At 36.3% G+C, this 20,829-nt stretch overlaps 1 protein-coding gene across 2 annotated transcripts in view; it reads left to right on the forward strand.

Moving 5' to 3' along the window:
* The window catches only part of SYTL5 (synaptotagmin like 5), a 127,813-nt gene that overhangs the window by 57,136 nt on the left and 49,848 nt on the right, over positions 1-20,829 (forward strand). For both annotated transcript variants that reach the window (XM_016152971.2, XM_016152990.2), the window contains exons 4-6: positions 14,757-14,872; positions 16,302-16,410; positions 19,263-19,400. In XM_016152971.2, coding sequence (XP_016008457.2) covers positions 14,757-14,872; positions 16,302-16,410; positions 19,263-19,400 — 363 coding nt within the window. The remainder of the gene's footprint in view (positions 1-14,756; positions 14,873-16,301; positions 16,411-19,262; positions 19,401-20,829) is intronic.

Below are 20,829 nucleotides of genomic sequence, written 5' to 3' on the forward strand. Positions count from 1 at the left end.
GGATGAGATTAATGCTCTGGCTGACTAATTGTGGGAATTAGCTACACCCACAGGGTAAGAGTTGCTGTGTGTGGCTGACCCCACTGAGTGAAAGGTGCCCTAGCAGGCTTGTTTACTTGTTGCAACCACCCTTTGTGTATATTACTAATGGGACTAGGCAGGAGTTGCTCCATTGTGATCTGGTGCCAGCCTCCAAATGCGTTGGCTTTGTGGTCTCTTGGGAGGGTCTCCACTGTAGGCCAAGATCAGCCCCTGTGTTTGATTGCTCAGGGCTACCTGGTGAGAACTACAAAGCGATTGACAGATGGTTTTTGCTTATGCTGGATCTGTATGTAAGTGGAAGAGACAACACTGTAGGCAGCGGTTGGTCATCCCTTGTCCTTGACCTATGGCAGTTTAGCAGAGGGACCAATGCTTCTCATGGCCTGACACTGCCTGTTGGTTGCCCGTAAGTCTCAGAAACTGGAAGAGCCTCTGGATAATGTGCATGTTGGGTGGCACAGGGACCCTGGGAGTCTCCTGGGTCTATTGAACAAATTTCCCCCAGCCACTGCAGTGTCAGTGTATGTGCCAATGATGTCTCTGTGGCTCCCTGTACAAGTTTCCACTTGTAGCAAGGTCAGGTGCTGCCTACCCTGAGCCTAAATGTGCTACTCCAGGGCAGGGACAGCTGCCTACCAATGTGCAGCAGGCACTTTGTGTGCTGGATGGGGCAGGAGCTCAGGAGTCAAGGGCCATCAGACCAATACAGACCCCTGCAAACCCCTCAAGAGATATTGTAGCTCGTACAGGCAGCAGTGGTCTGTCCACAACTATTTTCCTCAAAATACACTCACTGTGCTAGCCAAAGTCTGTTGCCTGTGCTAAATGCTCAACTCCAGAGCCAAGCAGGACACAAGAGGCTGCCTATCAATTGGCTGCAGGCACTTTGTGGCTTAAGTGAAGTGGGATCTCAGGGAGACAAGGTCCGTCTAGCCAATATAGCCTCAGTTTTGCTGCAACTTCTGTGCCTGGGCATTCCCACTGTAGTCACAGATCACAGTGAGACCAGCTGCTGTCAGGGGCAGTCCCACAGACCTCTGTGCTCCCCAGACATAATATTGCAACTCTTGCAGGCAGCAAAAGTCTGCCTGCTGTTGATTTCTGTTTAATACCCACCCTGTGCCAGACAGTTTGTTGTCTGTGGGGATTGGGAAATCAGGAGAGGGGAAAGGCAGGGCTGTGGCAGTTCACTGACAATGGGCCACCTCGGGCAATTTGTGGGTAGGGTGGGGTGGGGTCTCAGAGACACAATGGCAGTCAGATCAATACAGCCTCATTCTTGCTGTAAATTTGGTAACTGTTCAGAAGTCCCAGATCACAGCAAGACCAGCTGTTGTCTGGGACCCGCCCACAGGTCCCTGATATCTACCCATATTTGTGCTGGCAGCAGTGATCTTCCTGACCCTATCTCAGAAATGTAGCTCACATAGCTGGTTGCCTGCTGGGATTGGAAATGTGGCTCACAGTGCTGGTTGTCCCCTGTGAATACTTGGCCTGAATCAGAGCAGGGCTTCACAGCCATCCAGTAACAAAAGGCACCCCCACCTTCACCCCCTCCCCCCCACAATCTGAAGGTTGGGTGGGGTGGACTGAATCCCTTTGACCAGTGCTTCCTAATGGCTCTGTGGGAGCGGTCTGTAGATTGCCTGGTAAGGGAGCTGGACTAAGGCACAATGGTGACTGTCCTTCCAGCCCTTGTTCTGGTACCAGATAATGTAGACTTTCTCAGAATGAATCTTTCTCAAGCTTCTGACCCACCACTGGTGTCCCTGGTAAGTGTCCCCAGGTCTGAATGTCTGTGCACAGGTTCTTCAAAGGGGCGTCTAGGGTTTCAGTTGCCTTCCATCTCACTCATATGGCTGGAATCCTCTCTAGTTTTATTGGGGAATCTCCTCTTCCCTGGACTGGGACCCTGAGCTGGGGAGCCCCCAGATGAGACCAGGATGCCCCTCTCCTTCAGGGAAGCTTCTGTAGCCTTGCTCTCCCTCCCAGTGATCCTCTACCGCCAATAGGTGCGGGTCTAGCCCTATTTGTGATTTTGCTCCTCCTACCGTCTTTGATGTGGCTCCTTTATATTTTCAGATGTAGGTGTTTTGATCAACTGGACTTCAGGTGATTCTCCATGTTGTTTATTTTATAATTTGGTTGTAATTTCAATGTGGACCTAGAAAGAAATGAATCCTGCTTTTATCTAGTCTGCCATATTCCTCCCACATGCCTTTTCCTTAAGAGCGACTAGCCATCTCACTCCTCTGTCTGAACAGATGGGCCTTTCCAAGTCTATGATTTCAATCTGGAATTGTTGATTTGAATATCTTAGATATGTCTATTAAACAATGTCTGTTAGTTGTGTTGTCCAAATCTTCCATATCCTTACTGATATTTTATTTACATATTCTATCTGATTTTAGGAGAGATATATACTAACCCATTTTGGTAATTATTGTGTATTATCTAGTTTTCCTTTTGGTTCTGATAATATTGGCTTTATATATGTTGAAGTGATAGTCTTTAGTACCTAAATACTTAGGATTATAAGATTTTATGGGTGTACAGAACCTTAAGAATTATGAAAAGTCTCTCCTTATTTCTAGTTATAATTTTTTCTTAAAATTTACTTTGTAATTAGTTTAGCTACAACAGCTTTCTTTTGGTTAGTATATGCTTTTGCTCTTTTACTTTCAACTTCTCTGTTTCCTTATATTTCAAGTGTGTCTCTTGTAAGCAGCATATAATTGTGTGTGTGTACGTGTTTGTGTAAATCCTGTCCAAAAATTGTCATTTAATTAGAATATTTGTAGTAATGAAATTACTCATGTATTTTACTTAAAATCTACCACCTGCTTGCTCTCTTTGTCCCATCTGTTCTGTTCCTTTTTCTTCTACTTATTTGCTTTCATTTAGGTTGTCTAAGTGTTTTTCTATTTTTATCCTCTATTATTTATATATTTTTATCATTCAACCAGTGATTAGAGGTTATAGCATACATTCTTGATTTTTTAATATCTAATATAAATTACTGCTTTTAGCACTCCCAAGATAATACCAGGGTCTTAAAATTTTTCATCTTTGTTTACTCCGTTCCTGGCGCTATTATATATTTTAAATATCTATATATTTATATCTATATACACATACACAAACATATACACATATATATTTATTTATGTACATATTTTGTCTTAGTTTATGTAGGCAACTGTAACAGAATAACAGACTGGGTTGCTTATAAACAACAGAAATTTCTCACAGTTCTAGAGACTTTGAAAGTCCAAGACCAAGATTTTGGCAGATTTGTTGTCTGGTAAGGGCCTGTTTCCTGGATCATAGACAACTGTGTTTTCACTGTATCTTTTCATAGTGAAAGGAACAAGGAAGCTCTCTGGGGTCTCTTTTATAAGGCAGAAATCACATCCTAAAGGCTTCGCCTTCCAAGTACCATCACATTGGGGATTACATTTCAACATATGAATTATGTGTATGTGGGGGGGAGAGGGCACACGTTCAGTCTATAACATAGTTAATTCCACAAGATATTGTTACTTTATAGTCAATGTTCACTTAGATTTACTGCATAGTTACCCTTTCCATTGATTTCTATTTTTTTATTACTACATGTCTTTGTTACTCTCTAGAATAATTTTCATTCTGCTTAAAGAATACCTTTTAGCATTTGCTTCAGTGTAGTTCTGCTAGTATTGAATACTCTTAGTTATTGTTTTTATTACTATGGCTTTATTTCACTTTGTTTTCAAACACGTTTTTGTTGGTTATTGAATTCTGAGTTAGAAGTTGTTAACTTTTAGTAATTTGAAGGTATTATTCATTCTATTGGTTTCTGGTCCTCAGTGTTTCTGTTTAGAAATCAGATGTCAATATATTGTTGCTCCTTTGAAAGTAATAATGTTTTTCTTTGACTATTAATATTTTCTCTATCCTGTTGGATTTTGAATGGTTATTATAACAGGACTAGGTCTGATTTTCATTGTGTTTATTCATCTTGCAATTTCTAGAGTGTCTTAAATTTCTACTTATTAATGTATTTCTACTTATTCACATTTGAAAATTTCTCAGATAACATCTTTTCACATATTGCTTTTGCCCTATCTTCTCTCTCCTCTACTCCAGGTACTACAAATATATATCTTAGTTCTATTAAACATCTTTCATACATCTCTTAAACTCCTTTCCGTATTTTCTATCCTTTTCATCTCTGGATTCATTTCACATATTTTTTGTCTTATTTGTCTTTCAATTCACTAATCTTGTCATTGGCCATGTCTAATTTGCTGTCAAGTCTATTTAATTTATAATTTCAGTGGTGTTTTTCAATTTTGGAATTTTCATTTTGCTTTCATTATGTTTTCTAACTCTCTGCTGACCTCACTCTTTTCTTGTAATTTCTTGAATAAATTATCTGTAATTATTTTTAAGTCTATGAATTATAACTCCATTATCCGAGTCCCCTATGAGACTGATTCTATTTTTTGTTATTTCTCTTGGTTTTGGTCATATCTTATTTTCTTATAAACTTAGTTTTGATTGATAGAAAAATTGAATAATTGTGCAACCAAAAAAATTTAAAGCTTAGTGAGACTATAGAATAATATGTATCTATTGAGAATATACATTTTTCTTCTAGTGGGGAAATAGATAGTGTTTATTCTAGTGAGGCCACTAGGTAGTGTTACCTTGATAAAACCAGGAATTGAGCTAATTTCAAAACTAGAGCATTGGACCTTGTGAGAGCCGATCTGTTTTTGGATCACAGTTGCTTCTAGTCCTCCAAGGTCTCAAAATATACCTATTAGGTAATTGATTTTATATTTTATAGATAGTGGAAATAAGAACACTAAGTGGTTAGAATGTGTTAGTAGAATTGGGATGAATAAGTTTCTTCATGTGTTTCTCCACCTAGCTCTTTTCCTACCAGACTCTTCCAAGGTGATGTTTGCCATTTCAGGGCAATGAAGAAGGAAATGGAACTTTAACAAATGACTCACCTTCCAGTTTCAGGGTCTGCTGACTTATAAGGAATTTCTCAAAAATTTTTTCCAGTCCTTATACATTATTATTTGATCCTTGGTATTTAATCATTTTCATTTTTCCATTACTGTTGACTCTCTTTTCTATAACCTGTACCCTTCATTCACTCAGACAACAGTAACTAGGTACTATGACTCATGAGCTCTTTAGTCAATCAGGAGTTGCCTCAGGATTCTGTATGGGGAGAGGAATTTTGTCTTTAACTTCTAAATGCCACTTAAAATTACAACCCAATGGGGCTTATGTATTTACACATTGCTAATTGAAAGTTTAGCCATCAACTTGTCTGCTAGTCAACATGGATGGTAACTGCAGGTGTAATTCACACAAATGTTCCCCCTAAATATTGTCAGATCGACATTAGTTTATATTGAAAGATAAACTTTTAATGTGTTAAGTCAATGGAACTTGTAGGTTGGTGTTTACAGAAGTAGCATCCCAAACTAAATCACTTCCTGTGTTTTTCCCCTTAATACAAATAGGCTATATATTTTACTTATTATATTTCTTCTTCCACTAGAATATAAGCTTCATAATCATATAGTAAGTATTCAATGAATATTCGTTAAATGGATGAATGAATAAACAAATGAATGAATGAATAGATGAATAGTTGGCAGAGTTCCACAGAAAGCATTTCAGGCTTAAGCAAGTTGTGAAACAAGTGTGATTTTCTTCTGCCACGAGCATGGGGATAAACACACACAAATACATAAACATACACAAAACATGAGCCCTCTGAAATACATTTGCCCACTGAACAGAATAAATTTCCAGTTGTCACAGAAAGATATAACTGTGAGATAAATTGTTATCAGAAGAGTGTAAGAATCAATAATAGCAAATTGAAAGTTCTGTGTCTTCTTATGAAATATTAATGCATCAATACAGACCATCTGAATCACATGTACTTCTTTCATTGGTGAAACAATAATTTAATAAACCTATCCACCCATCTATCCCATTGTTATGCCCATCATCCCATCCATCCATCTCTCTTACAACATTGATAACCTGTTGGTATACTAAGGGATAAGGATACAAAGATGAATGAAACATGGACTACCCTCAGTGGCTTCACAGCCTAAGGAGGAAGGTGAGTTTATTATATTATTGTCTCATCATCGGAATAGATTCTGTCTTCATGCATTAACATGTCCTAAGCAAGAAATAGAGTTTACATTGTGTGATTATTATACCTCTGTGACAACAAAGAAATAACTTACAGTTATATTTTTCTGTGTTAGCTGGAAATTTACATGATGAGTGTTTAATAATTTGACATATCAAAATCTCTCTTCATTTTTAAAGCTGAAAACAGACTATTACTTCACCGATATTCCAGGTACTAGTGAGTGTTATCTCAGACTTAATCTGTCAGTATTGGAAGTATCTTGTATGCTATTCATAGAGTGGTTTTTCAAAAGGAAGCATGAATGATATTTTATTGGCAGTGAACACCCTTTGTTGTGAGAGAATGCTGCAATGCCACTGGGCTGTCTCCATGTTTAATAGACCATAAAATCGAAATTTCCACCATGACCTCTAAGAGATGGGATGAGTCAGAAAGTGACTCATTCTCTAATCAGTTGGAAGCACAGCCTTTATTGTCATTTACCTTGGATTGGGTAAAAGTAAAGAGGTTTTATTGCTGTAGCACTGAAATGATTATAGCAAAGAGTGATGGAGAGAGACTAACTTAAAATGGGCTGAGCAGCCTTTGACATTTTCTCCAACCCCTTCTGATTTTAACAAGTTGATTACTGTAGAGTCAGTTTTTAAACAAACTCTATAGAAACAGAATGAGAGGGACCCTGACATAGCCAGTTCATTTTGCTATCTTAATGAGACCTACAAAATTCCACAATTATATTAGTGGAGGTAGTTACCATTCAACAGAAAGACAGTCATAATGATCATTTTTTCCTAATTAGCACCCCATTTGAATTCATAAAGACCTCAAAGATAAAAGCTATGTGACAGAGAATCAAAAGATGAAATACTTCATGAGCTGATCCAATTCATGCTATATTGTGACATTTCATGCTGCCTTATGTCCTTGTGAGAGTCTGTCTTTTTAAAGAAAGAAGACTCTGATGTTTTTTTGATGAATTGGTAATGACTACTGAACTAGATGAAATACAACTGAAGTAGATGAAATATGAGACTCTGTCAGTAAATTGAAACAAGGAAGTACCAATGGTTGGAACATACACAGAGAGAGTGCAGAAGGGAATTTATAGTCCTTTGTTATGCAAAAGAGAAATACAGCTCCCAACATCTGGAAAGTGGTCTGATACTTACATATAGGTCTTGATGTTGTTAGGAGCTGGCCTGATACTCACAGGTAGGCCATGGTGTTCTCCTGTTGGACATAAACGATCTTAGAGCATCAGCATCTTCCAAGATCACTCTGCACCTATGATGAAGTGAAACAAAATAAGAACACTTCATAATCTTGTCTAAGCATAGACAAATTCAGGGTGACTGTTCAAGCCTAAAAGTACCAAACATCCCCCTTTCTTGGCTAATGTGAATGACTTGCTGCTTCCAACTACAGCTTTAGACTTGTTCTAGTGTGCCCTCCTTCTAGATAAAACTTATTAAGAAACCAGTCATAGCATTGTCCCCATGTCCTGACATCACATAATCTGGAGCAGATATCTGTTCCCTTGAACTTGCCAAAACTACCTAACATAAACCCAAATCCTATGTTAAATCCTTTCAAGCATCCTTTTACTGAGAAACCCATGATTCTTCATGGTGTGTGTTTTCCTTCATTATAATGAACAAAAATCTCAACTTGTTCAACAGTAGGTGGGTTCCTGGTGATCTTTGGTCTGATGGGTATTGACAGTTGCCACATAGTCATTTCGAAGTCACCCCTAGTTTAGCAGATATTCATAACTTTGCTATGAGAGAGAGATTCACATCAGAGTAATCTCACATTGACCCAGAGGTTTTTGGAGTGGTAAGAAACAGTTTGGAGTGCCTTGATGTGCTATTTTTAACCACTTATTAATTATATACAGGAGCCCTCCTCCCTTTTAGAATGCTTTGTTCACTGTGGTATGGCATTTTAATACCTACATGGACTAGAGGGATTTTTAAATGTGAACCTGTCATACATATCAACACTCTGTAATGTATATGAAGATTTAAACAATAATAAAATGTATCTTTGTATATATCATCCAGTTTAAGAAAAGAACATTCTTGTTTTACATTTTTCATTCCCCTTGCTTTATAGTTTTACTGCACTTGGATGTGTCCCTAAGTAATAAATTTTCTAATTTTTCATTTTTGAATACTGTAGAAATGAAAATCATACTTAGTCCAATCTTTAACACCATTACATTAATCTTCACTATATCTCCTAATGTATCTATTTTCATGTTAATGGATCTTTATGTTGTCTCATTTTATAATGTTACAAAAAATACTGCCATGATATTTTTGTACTTATGGCCTGACAAACATATGCAAGAGTTCTTCTACGGTGAAGTATTTAAAACTATGGGTCGTGATCTATTGGTGGGTTTTCCATTTAAAAAAATGAAGAAGCATAGAAAATGTCAATATACATATAGCTAGTGTACATGTATGTGTATATATGTGTATGTATATAATAATAAATATATACACACATATATCTGTAATGCAAATGTATATATAAATGTGTAAATGTGTATATTCCAGTACTTAGTGTGTGTGTGTGCGCGCGCGCGCGTGCGTGTGTGTGTTTATTTCTGGATTTGATATAAAATGTATTCCTTACTGTGAATTCTGCCAAGGTGTTTGAGAAGACTCTTTAGGGAGCACTCCTAGGAATGAAATTGCAGGGCAAATCCTGTGAGCATTTTTAGCTTTACAAGATAATGTGAAATTGTTTTTCATAGTGGTTATACTAGTATAAATTCCACCAGCATTGTATAAAAGTTTTCTTTGCTTTGCAATCTCACCAACACTTGGTATGATGACAATTTTCAATTTTTGCCAAACTGGTAGATATAAATGGATATCTTACTGTGATTTTAATTTGAATGTTTCTTTTTTATTAAAATAATTGGGGTAACATTAGTTAATAAAATCGTATAGATTTCAAGTGTACTATTCAATAATACATCATATGTATATTGCATTGTTTGTTCACCACCCACAGTTAAATCTCCTCTGTGACAATATATTTGACCCCCTTTACCCCTATCTACCTGCCCCCTCCACCCTTTCCCTAATCTGCCATTACGTCTGCAGCTATAGCACCCTGAATTAGCCTGATCTTGGAATTTTTTTTGGAATTGATTTTGGAATAATAAAGTTGAGCATCTTTTCATAAGTGTATTGGCCTTTTTTGTTTCCTTTTCTATGATATGACTACTTATGTATATTGCCCAATTTTCTATTAAGCTGTCTTTTCTTTACTGATTTGAAGCTGGGTTTTTTTTTGTGAACCCCTTCATCTCTAGAGACGCTTTGGCCTTAAAGTCCATTTTGTCAGCTATTAATTCAACTGTTATCATATTTCTTTCAGTTGGTATTTACAGGGTACATATTTTTCTACCACTTGACTTTCAACCTTTTTCTTTCCATATGCTTAAGGTGAGACTCTTCTATATAGCATATATGCTATTTTAAATATGTATTTAAATATTTGCTATATGTATGCTATATACATAATTTACGTGTTGTATATACATATACGTGCTATGAATATATGCTATATATAATTTTAGAAGTTTAATCTGACAATGTTTTTTAAACTATAGAGTTTGTCTAGTTATCTCCATTTTATTTACTGCAATTTTTATATTCCCTTTATTGTGATTACTGTAATATTTGCTTTTATTCATATCAGCTCTAGATAGATTGAAGTATATTTTTCTCATTCCATTTTATCCTTTCTACTATTGTGGATACCCTAAAAATCACAACATTCATATTTAATTTTACAAAGCAGTTGTTTTACCTTTCTTCTAGTCAGTAAAAAGAACTTGATGTTCTTTAACTTCAAATATCTTTTTCTTGCTTATATGTTACTTTTTGTCTTATATTTTAGACATATCCTTTAATTCTATAATTTAGATATTTTAATTTTTGTTTATACATCAATATTTATTTAGACTTATCCACATTATACCAGTTCAATTTTTTCACCATTTTTTATATTTCAGCTCTAGTTACCTCCTCTTGAAATATAGTCTTTAGAAGTTCCTTTAGTGAAACTCTACTGATAATAAATTATCTCAGTTTTTATTTTGATGAAAATTTCTTTATTTCACCCTCATTCTTGAACAGTGGTTTCTCTAGATATGTTATTCTAGGTTGATAGTTATGGTTTCTCAGAACTTTGAAGATTCTATTTCACTGGCTTCTGGATTTCATTATTACTGTTAGAAGTAAATTTCCATTCTAATTGTCATTCTTTGTATGTAATCTGGATTGTTTTTCCTTCCCTAGCTACAAAGATGTTCTCTTTGTCTATAATGTTCTGTAGGTTTACCATAAGGTGTCTAGCATCTAGGGATTTCTTTTTACTTTTCCTGTTTGGAAAGAGAGAAAGGAGTAAATATCAACCATCATCTCCATAAGGCCCAGGTCTTCATTTGTCTTATTCATGTCTATACTCATAGCCCTAGAAAAGGCCCTAACACATACTAGGAATGCAATAAATATTTGATGTGTAATGAGTAAATTTATAAATAATTTAATTACTTTCCTTATAAATAATAAGAAGGAAACTCTAATAAGCATATCTTATCTCAGAGGTTTCTAATAGTTAATAGAAAAAAAGGACAAAGATTTATTTTTGGTTACTGTTGTTCATTTTTAGAGTAAGATTACCTATTTTTCCCATATAAATCTAAGAATTTGACTTTACATTTAAGCTTCAAGTGAAAGTTTGAAGTTCCAGGAATTTAATGTTAGAATTGGGGCCTAGATAATTTTGAATACTCAGTGATCATTAATCACAAATAATGAGTGTAACTCACTTAATTTCAGTCAAACTCATTCTTCAGAGTATGACCTAGAGGAAACAAAAAATCTGTTTCAAGCCTTGTATTTTTTACACATTATATTGATGTGGCAGAAAAGGATATAAATTTCATATTGGGTATCATGTTTATTTTCTTTCCTCTTTCACCCCTCCTTTGTTCCTATCACTACCTTCAACAAACACAAACACAAACACAATCACAGTCCATTATATGAAATACTACACATTATTACTTGACTTCCATAGCTTTCACCCTTATTCAGAGCCTTATTAAAGCTGACAAGTATGAGTTCTCATCTAGCGATTTTGTCACATATAAAGGCTGTGGATTTCAGTATAAATCCTATTTCTGTCCTAATATCTTTATAACTTTGGGCAAATTATTTAACCTATGTGAGCTTTAGTTTACAGAAGGATAATAGCTACGTTATGGCTTATTGTGAGTATTAGAGGTATATATAAAGTGCCTAGCATGTTACTTAGTGCATGGTATACAGTTACTAGGTATTAGTTTCTTATTCTTCTAAGCTTTCCATCTAATTCCTGGACCTGAGAAGATGGCAAGAGCATAATTCCAAGAGACTGGTCTGATGTCATAGAGCTCTGAAATTACAAGTGACTCAAGAGCATATTTGAATTGAGCAAATAAAAGGATAATAGTGTTCTTACAAGGATAGTAAAAGGTAATGACTAAGAATTCTTGGTAGATCTTATTTGTGTTAGGTGTTAGCAGCTCTAGACATATATGGTAAAGATGATACGGAGACCCATTTCCTGGGTCATGTAGACTGGATGTGTCTTACTTTTTCCCGTCATATGTGAAAGTGTCCTCAGTGTGCTTTTCACATCACCCCACATCCCAAGGACATAAAAAAAAAACCTCTGAGATTTTGGCATCCCACTATTGGGTGGTTTTCAACCACTGATTGATATTATTTCTCTTGTTCTTATTTCTTTTTATGTAAACTCTTTGTGCTATTGCAGAAGTTAGCAACTTTTTTAAAAAATAAAATGCTAGAAAATATTTTAGATATTTTGGCCATGTGATTTCTGCTTCGTCTACTCAACTTTGCAGTTGTAACAGAAAAACAGCCAGAAATAATAGATTTAAACAAATGAGAATGAGAATATTCAAATAAAACTATTATGGATATTGAATTTTTAATATAATTAATGTAATTTTCATATGTCATGAAATAGTCTTCTTTTGACTTTTCCCCCCCAACCATTTAAAAATTTAAAAAACATCCCTAATTTGTAGGCCATACAAAACAGCTAGTTGGGCTAATTTGGCCCATAGCCCACAGTTTGCTTACCTCTGCCCTATTGCTCTTCTGAATTTTCCATATTTATCTTCTCACAACTTGTGCTAGTCACTTTCTTGGATGAATATTAAAAATATATAAATTTCTATGTTCTTTTATTGTGTTAGTTTTCTATTGCCACCATGACAAATTGCCACAGTTTAGCAGCTTAAAACAATACAACTATGTTATCTCATAGTTCCATAGCTGAGAGGTCTGGATTGGTGTGGTTCGACTCCTCACGGTTCACAAGGCTGAAATCAAGATGTGGGCTGGCTGAGCTCCTATCAGGAGGCTCTGGGAAAATTCTACTTTCAAGCTCATTTTTTGGGGGGCAGAATCTGATTCCCTTGTGGTTGTAAGAATGAGACTCCCAATTCTTTGTTGGCTGTTAGTTGAGGGCCAGGATTAGCTCCTAGAGGCCTCACTCTCTATACTTGCATGTGGACCTCTACAACTCAAAGTTTTCTCAGCACATCAAATCTTTCTCATGTTTGGAATCTCTCTGACTTCTCATTCTGTAGCACAGCATAGCATCTGACTTCTTCTTCCTCCGTTTTTAAGGACTCACTGATACTTTTGGCTCACCCAGATAATGTAGGACAATCTCCCCATTTTAAGGTCAACTGATTAGTAGTTTTAATTTCATCAGCAAAGTTCGATCATAACAGTAGCTAAATTTGCATTTGGCTGAATAACTAAAGCACAGGAAACTTTAGGAGGTTTAGAATTTAGAATAGCACAATTACCACCTAGAATTTCAACATAAATAATGATATATAAATCTATAGAGCACTTGAAATGTATCCCGAAATAATTTAACCCATTCAGGCATTTGGTTTTGGTAAATTATATCTTCTTAGATTTGATGTATTTTATAGGTGAATTTTATATAGTTTTTGAACTAATGCAATGCTTCTCATTTAGATGATCTAGTGACTTGGGAGTAAGTCCGAGATGTACATGCTATGGTATTTCATTTAAGTGAATAATTTGCTCCAAGGATACCATTTTAATTTTTTCCCCCTTAGAGCAATTGTTTTTCATATATAACTTGCCTTTTCTCTCCTACATTCAGAAGTAGAATTTCAGAGTAATTACTGTGGGGAACAATTGAACATTTTTTGGAGTGATTTTTATATTTAGGATCCAGTTGTTATTTTCTAAGTCCAATCAGTTATGAATCACATGGAAATGTTACTCTGGGGTTAGAAATTTTTATTTGACCCTCAGTTGCTTTTCCTCAGGCACCATGTGAGACTTGTCACCAATCTTGCTGATTCTCATCCTCATGAACCCAAGTATCTACATCTTTCTTTTCTCCCCTCGCCCCTATGATACCCTGGTTTAAATCTCCATCATTTTCTATCTCATCTATTGCAGTAACTTCTAATTGGCCTGCCTGCTTCTGGTTTCTCCCTTCTCCATATAATGCTCCAATCTGAACTTTAGAAAAACTGCCAGATTTTCCCCAGTGCTTCCAGAATGGCATTTCAACTCCTTAAAAGTCAAAGATTTTTATTATATGACTCAATCCTACCTTTCAACCTCATTTTCCATTAAAATATAGTAAGGGGACACTTCTATCCCATCAGGTCTGTGGGCCATGTTCTGAGAATGGTAAATAGGCCTGAATATCTGGGGTAAAGGGTTTGTGTAACAATTGCAATTGAGGCTTAAAAGATGGGTTTGATTATTCAAAATCCTTCTTTTTCACCTTCAACATTCAATTGATTGTGAAATCCAGGCAGGCCTTTAGACAACCTACATTTTTAATTTATCTCCTCCTCTCTGTTATTCTTACTAGTACCCTAATTTGAATCTTGTCATCTCTCTCCTGGGCTATTGCCATAGCAACCTGTCTCTTTCTCTCATTCTCTCTTTTCTCTAACCCAGTCATCATATTATATCAAGGTATCATTCTAAAACAGAATCTGATTATGACCCCTTTGTAATTCAAAACTTTCGCTTGTTTCCGCATTGTTTTCACTGAAAATTATGTACCCACTGAGCCCTAGGCCAGACTTCTTGGGATGGGATCCTTGCTCTACTACTTACCAGATAATGTGATGCGAGACACATCACTTTATTACTCTATCTCAGTTGTATCATCTATAAAATGGGGATAATAATGTTTACATAGAGTTGTTATGTGGATAAAAATATAAATATGAAGAGAAATTAGCCAGTACCTGGTACATAGTACGTATTCAACTAATAGTGTCCATAATAATCACTATAAAATACTCTAGAGATTAGGATGGACTTGTAAATATTCGGCTATTTTTTTACTTAACTAGGGGTTTTCAAGCATAAATTATTTTGTTAAATAACTGAATTTCAATGTTATCTCCTTTTTCCTTGAGTAGGCAACTAAGGATTGTAACTGGTGAATGGTTTTTTGAAGAAAAGGCAAAGCGTTTCAAGCAAGCCAATGTTCTAGGCACCGATGTTGTCCGACAGTCCATCTTAAAAAGAAATCCAGGTAGTTAAAGCAATTATTGGTTTTAAAATTGTTTTAATCTTCATTTTGGCAAGCTAAATAACTTCCTTGTATTATGTAGCAGATGAATGCAGTTGAATTTCCTGAATCCCTTAGTCATTTTAAAACATGAAATCTAAATTTGCAATTCATACAAGGGCAGAAGAAATCAGTAGAAAAGAAAATCCACAATGATTTTCCATAGATGTGACACACTGAGATTTTCAAAAGGAGCATTTATCTTCATCATAGACAGTTCTTTTACTGCATGCACTTCCAATTTTACTAAACATTTAAGGAAGTAACAGAAAGTGGATGAATTAAATGATTTATATTGTCATATTGTGAAAGCAATCATTGATTTCTCCATAGGATGTATTTCAGATTTCTTTTAAATGTTACTTTTTTGAATCCAGTGGTTCTCAGGCAAGGGGTGATATCGTGTACTGTGCTCCCTTCCTCCAAGCCAAGGAAACATTTAGAAATGCAAAGGGGACATTTCCGGTTGTCTTGGTGACTTGCGAGGTAGGGAGGTTAATGGCATTTAGTGGGCAGGAGCCAAAGATGCTCAACAGCCTGAAAAGCACAGGACAATTTCACTCAATAAAGAATTATACTGTCACCAAATGCAAATAACACCCCACCCTATGAATACTATTGTGTGCATTCGAACTATAGTTTGATCAGTTAAATATTGACTAAAACTTGTGTTTAGGAGCATATTTCTCATGCGTTGTGTAGTAAAGGTAAGCAGGCATCTTCTGGCCTGTTCCTAAAATATCTCATCTTTCATATACTAGAGACTAATACCCTTGTTTTGAAGTCTGGCAGGAAGGCCTAGGAGGCTTGGAACTGATTCCATTGCCGCTTCTGAGTATGGCACTAGCAAGGAAAGGGATTGCCAGATGGCCAATATCAAGTCTGATGCCACATATGGACAGAATGAAGTAGAGTTAGAATTAAGCTGTTAGCTATGGCTACTTCCTTCACTCAAACTTCAACACCTGCCAGAGTATAGACTCTTTCTCAAGTCATGAGATGTATGCATAGGTGCTCATCCTCCCAGGAAATCTAGCTTAGGTGTTCAGGATACTGTTTCTAGAATTCCATGCTTGAATTCAGTCTCTAGATATATGAATCCTCTGTCCTAAAAATACCTTTAGAGGGAGGATGTATTATTCTTCCACTGTAGTCATCCCTATAAAGCTTATCTCAGTAAGACCCCCCACCAACAGATGAGTCCTGATCTTAGTCCTCATTTAACTCTGGAACAAACCAAATGGGTTAGAAATAACTCTATGACTGGATTTCTTAGAATGGGAGACATCATTGCCAATTATTATAGACTTCTTTGTCCTACTGAAAAATAGAAAATTGCTCTAATTTCTGGTCATTTTGTATGTAAATTTGTCTTCTGATTATTTTTAACGAGGAGCTGAAGAAATACAAAACCAAGAACAAACCCGCCAGGACACAGAGAAGTCAAACACTTTACCTTTTTCCGGGCAGAAGGCCAGCCACGATGGGCCCAGGAGAAAGGGGTAAGACACAGCCTTTCCAAGGGAATTTTTCCTTTATTCCAGACACCTCTAAAATAAAGACTCCTTAGTTTTTGAAGTCTGATGTCATTTCAGTGACCCGGAGAAGGTCAGTGACTTAACCAAGGTAACATTGTCCTGTCATTCTCCTCGGAAAGTGTAGTTTTAATAACTTTCAGTCTTAGATTAATAAAGGTTCCCTCTAATCTGAACATATAAGAGTTTTTCTTGCATTTGACCTATCTGGTTTTGTACCAAATGATTCTCATTGCTTTTAGGTAGAAGGTTTCAAGTCAGGGCCATTCTTGTTTATAAAGATGTGATGACTGCCTTTGTTGTAGAATGTCAGCACCTCTCCCCTCAACCTGAATGCTAATATATGAATATCCAAATCAAAGATTTATTAATTGGGCTAAAAATGTTATATCCCCTGTTTAAAATCTAGCCTTCCTTAAGAGAAAGAAAATCACATTTGGCTATCTCAGTAACTTAATTCAGAAAGCAAATATATATGTCAGATACTAAAAATAGAAATGGGAGGCACATAGGAAAGTAAATTCAGAAAGGCATTGGGAAACTAGGAGCAAGAGGATTCCATCAGGAAGAAAAGTGGCCCCTAAAATGCAAGCTATAAGGACCAAAAGGCAAACTGCTGTTTCACATTTTGAAGTCTGTTCTTCAGGTAGCTGTTGACCAATTTTGTGGCTGAAGTAATGAGAGTTCTAATATATACCAAGTTACTTTATGGTTCTTTCCAAATAGCATTGAATTGTCTTCTCAGTAGAAATCAATGTGAGAGACTGCCAGTGTCTGAGGCTTTCCCTGGCTCTACAGAAAGTCTTTGTTATCGTTGTTATTATTGTTGTTTTTTAGAATCTCGAACTGTAAATAGGAATGAAACCTGAGTGTCTTCTAACTCAAACACTCATGACTCATCATGTCTTTATTAATTAGCAGAGATGAATGGAAAGGTAGCATAGAGTGACCATATATCTGATGTATTGATCAATCCTACCATGCTGAATCCATTTGTCACTACTCAGGACTTCCACAATGCCTTGTGCCTGTGTATCACACTTTACATTGCACTCTGACACCACTTATTACCACCCCCCCCCACTACTTAATTATAAGCGATCTCAGTGTTAAACTTGTGACTTTCTTGTTTTTGTGCTACAGTATCCAGCATGGTGTCTGGCTCATCAAAAACAATCAGTGGCATGATTGAATAAGTAACTCAGGGCCTACAAGTGCTTTTAGGATCTTTAGTTTGTAGACCCAAGTTCAAGCACCTGTGTAGATTATAGAAGGATAAGCTTGCATAGGTTATAGAGTGATGGGCTTGGAACTGGGGGACAATAAGCAACTCACAGCACAGTGAATTATATACATCGTGAATTGTTAAAAACAGTTATAGCACTGGACTGAGCCCCGTTGGAACTCATAACTGGGACCTGATGTTTCTCAGTATTCGAGAAATATAATTCCTAGTTGAGGGGAAAAGGTACACACCTGGAAAGTGAATATGTATAGAAGAATTTTAGGAAAATATAACATGACAATATGAGCTGCTTGAAAGACTTTCTAAAACAAGACAAGGTGTTAATTAACTACAAGAGATGTCATAAGGCAATAAGTAAATATTAAATAAGTGGTTTAGGTAATCAATGTCAGGAGGACACAGGGGTCATCGGGAAAGACATGGAATTGTAAGTGGGACTTGCTGAGGACTTTAAAAGATGGAATGGGTCCAGGATAGCAAATGGTGGAGAAGAGTGATTGAGGTGCACGAGACATCTTGAGTAGAAGTGTGGAAGTGGGAACATGTACAAGGTGATTCTCAGAGCAGTATAGATTTACACAATATTAAGTGCTATTCTCAACAAAAATATAATTTTTCCAGTTAGATTGCAGTTTCTGACACTGCAAAACACTCTTCCAGTGGTCTTTGAAACAGAGACAACTTGGCATATTCCATTATGATTGTCCTAATAACCTTGGATACATTGCCCGCCCCCCACTTAGAAAACTGTAGAATGTTGACTAAATGAACTGACCTCTCCTAGTGCCATCACAAAAAAAAGAATATAGTTTTGGTTTTTTATCAAAGTGAATTAGGAAACCCCCATGTTTTGAGCATTCATTAGCCTAGATTATTACTTGAATCTTGGTTCTTGAAAGCTGTTTTTACTCAAGTTCCAAATAATTTAGTGAAGTAGGAATGCAATCACATTTCATGCCACATGAGACACTCCATTGTTTAAACTTTATTCCCACAGGGAAAAATGTCATGGAAGATAAAAAGATGGTTCCTACTACATGATTTCAGTCACTCATTCCACAAGAATTGGTTGGGTTCTAGTATGTGCCAGGCATAATCTAGACTCAGGGAACTTGGAGGGAACAAGAGCAGAGTTGCTGCTCTCATGGAGCTGCAGTCTAATAAGTTGCCACCTCAGTTTGTCTTAGGACCATCAGAGCTCCCCTCTCTAGCAAGGTGAGTTCAAACTCTTTATTCTCAGCACCCCGGCAGACAGGCTCAGCCCAGGCAGTACTTATCCCTTCTCAGGTAACAATGATTAAGTTCCCAACGTCAATGGTCTCTTTTTTTTGTCAGGGACAGAGGCCTGCCTTACCAACCAGTGTTATGGCCTTGGGGGAATATCATAACCTTCTCATCCACCACCCTTGACACTATACTATAGAGGCACGGGAATACCCCACAACCTCTCAGGCCTAAGCCCACTTGACTGAAGAATCATTTACTATTGAAAGTACTACAAATGGTATTTTTGAAATTATATTTTGAAATGCTTTCTTTCCTATCTTTTAAATATACATATGTATACTTTCAGATTTCTTCTTAGCAAGTTTAGATCAGCAACCAGAGGAGAAATCATCATAACTCCCAAAACTGAAAGTGGAAGGAGCTACAGCATGGACTTAGACAGCCAACATTTTCGGAGTTTAAAGTCAGCCCCCAGTTCAGACAGGTAAGACACGTGCAGTTTGGAGCTGGGAAACAATATGTAACTCTCATTGTTTGAGGATAACAGTGTTGTATTTCCATTCAAATGGTGCTTCTAGGTGTCTGTAAAGTATTATCTCTTTGAGAACTCCTCAAACATAGCATGGAAAGCCAGGGGGATATTTTTTAGTTGAAATGGAAAGCACTTACACTTCCGGAATTACAGTGATTGAAATTGTCTGTTGCCTGCAGGGATGAAACTATGTCATGGAACTCAGGGCTACAGTTCAAATAGAGATGTACAGAGAAACAAAAATTCTTTTTATTGATTTCTCAATCTTTTTTTTTTGTTTAAACTTCTGAAAAAAAAAACCACTAAGCATCATGGATGTTCCTGATAGCTTTTGAAAATTATTAATAATTCATCATTTTAATCACTTTCGAGCATTTCCATAAATTTTACTTTCACCTCCTCTAACTCATCGGTTGGGCCAAGTGAGAATCTCCTATGCACAGAGCTATCACCTTGTCAAGAAAAGGAAATAGAAATAGAAAGGATAGCCAAGAGCATAGTCTTCTCATATCAAGTTTAATTTTCTTTATCTTATTGGGGCAGAAATCAAGGCTTACTTTCATGATTAATGTATTTTCAAAGGCAGCAATGAGAAAAAAGACCTATCCTCATGTTTCTCTGCTTCATCCAAAATGTTAACTCACTTTTGTTTGCTTAGAGCTGCAGTAATTCTTCAAAGCCAGAATAGTAAAACCTTCTTAGGCTCTATGAGCAGAAATACATTCTCCTTGTTATTCATTTTAGAATATAGAAGAGCAAATTCCCCTAGAGAGGACACTCTCAAGACTGTTGTTGTTTTTTTTTTCATGGTGGCACTTCATACCTGTTTCTTTTTTCCCTGAAGCATTTCTTTGAACATATCACTTTATGTAAAACTGCACAGGAAAACATATGGAAGCATAAAATGAATAATTTATCCACTATCAAAAGCTCATCACCATATTCAATATTTTCCAAATTTTCAAGACTATGTATATATTTCCTTTGTGATAAAATTTAAACTATGGTTGCCTTTGTCCTTGAAATAGTTACCTTTGACCTCCCTTAGAGTAGCCCCATGTTCTGTCCCAGAAAACTTTGTATAAAAATATCATTTTTGTTTTTGATTGTTCAACTCCTGACTCTTAAGACATCGAAATTACTTAGAGATGATAAGCAACTAGTTTAGTGTTGCAGTTTTTGATCAGCCTCTTAGGGACTTCATGGATGAGCCATCTTGGCTTATACTTCAGGCTAGCATTTGAGAGAGATATAGATAGATGATAAATAGAAAGATAGATAGATAGATAGATAGATAGATAGATAGATAGATAGATAGATGGATGGATGATAGATAGGCAGGTATACAGATATATAGACAAACAGAGACAGACAGACAGAG

Source organism: Rousettus aegyptiacus, unplaced genomic scaffold, assembly GCF_014176215.1.
Source record: "Rousettus aegyptiacus isolate mRouAeg1 unplaced genomic scaffold, mRouAeg1.p scaffold_m13_p_9, whole genome shotgun sequence".
NCBI lineage: Eukaryota > Metazoa > Chordata > Mammalia > Chiroptera > Pteropodidae > Rousettus > Rousettus aegyptiacus.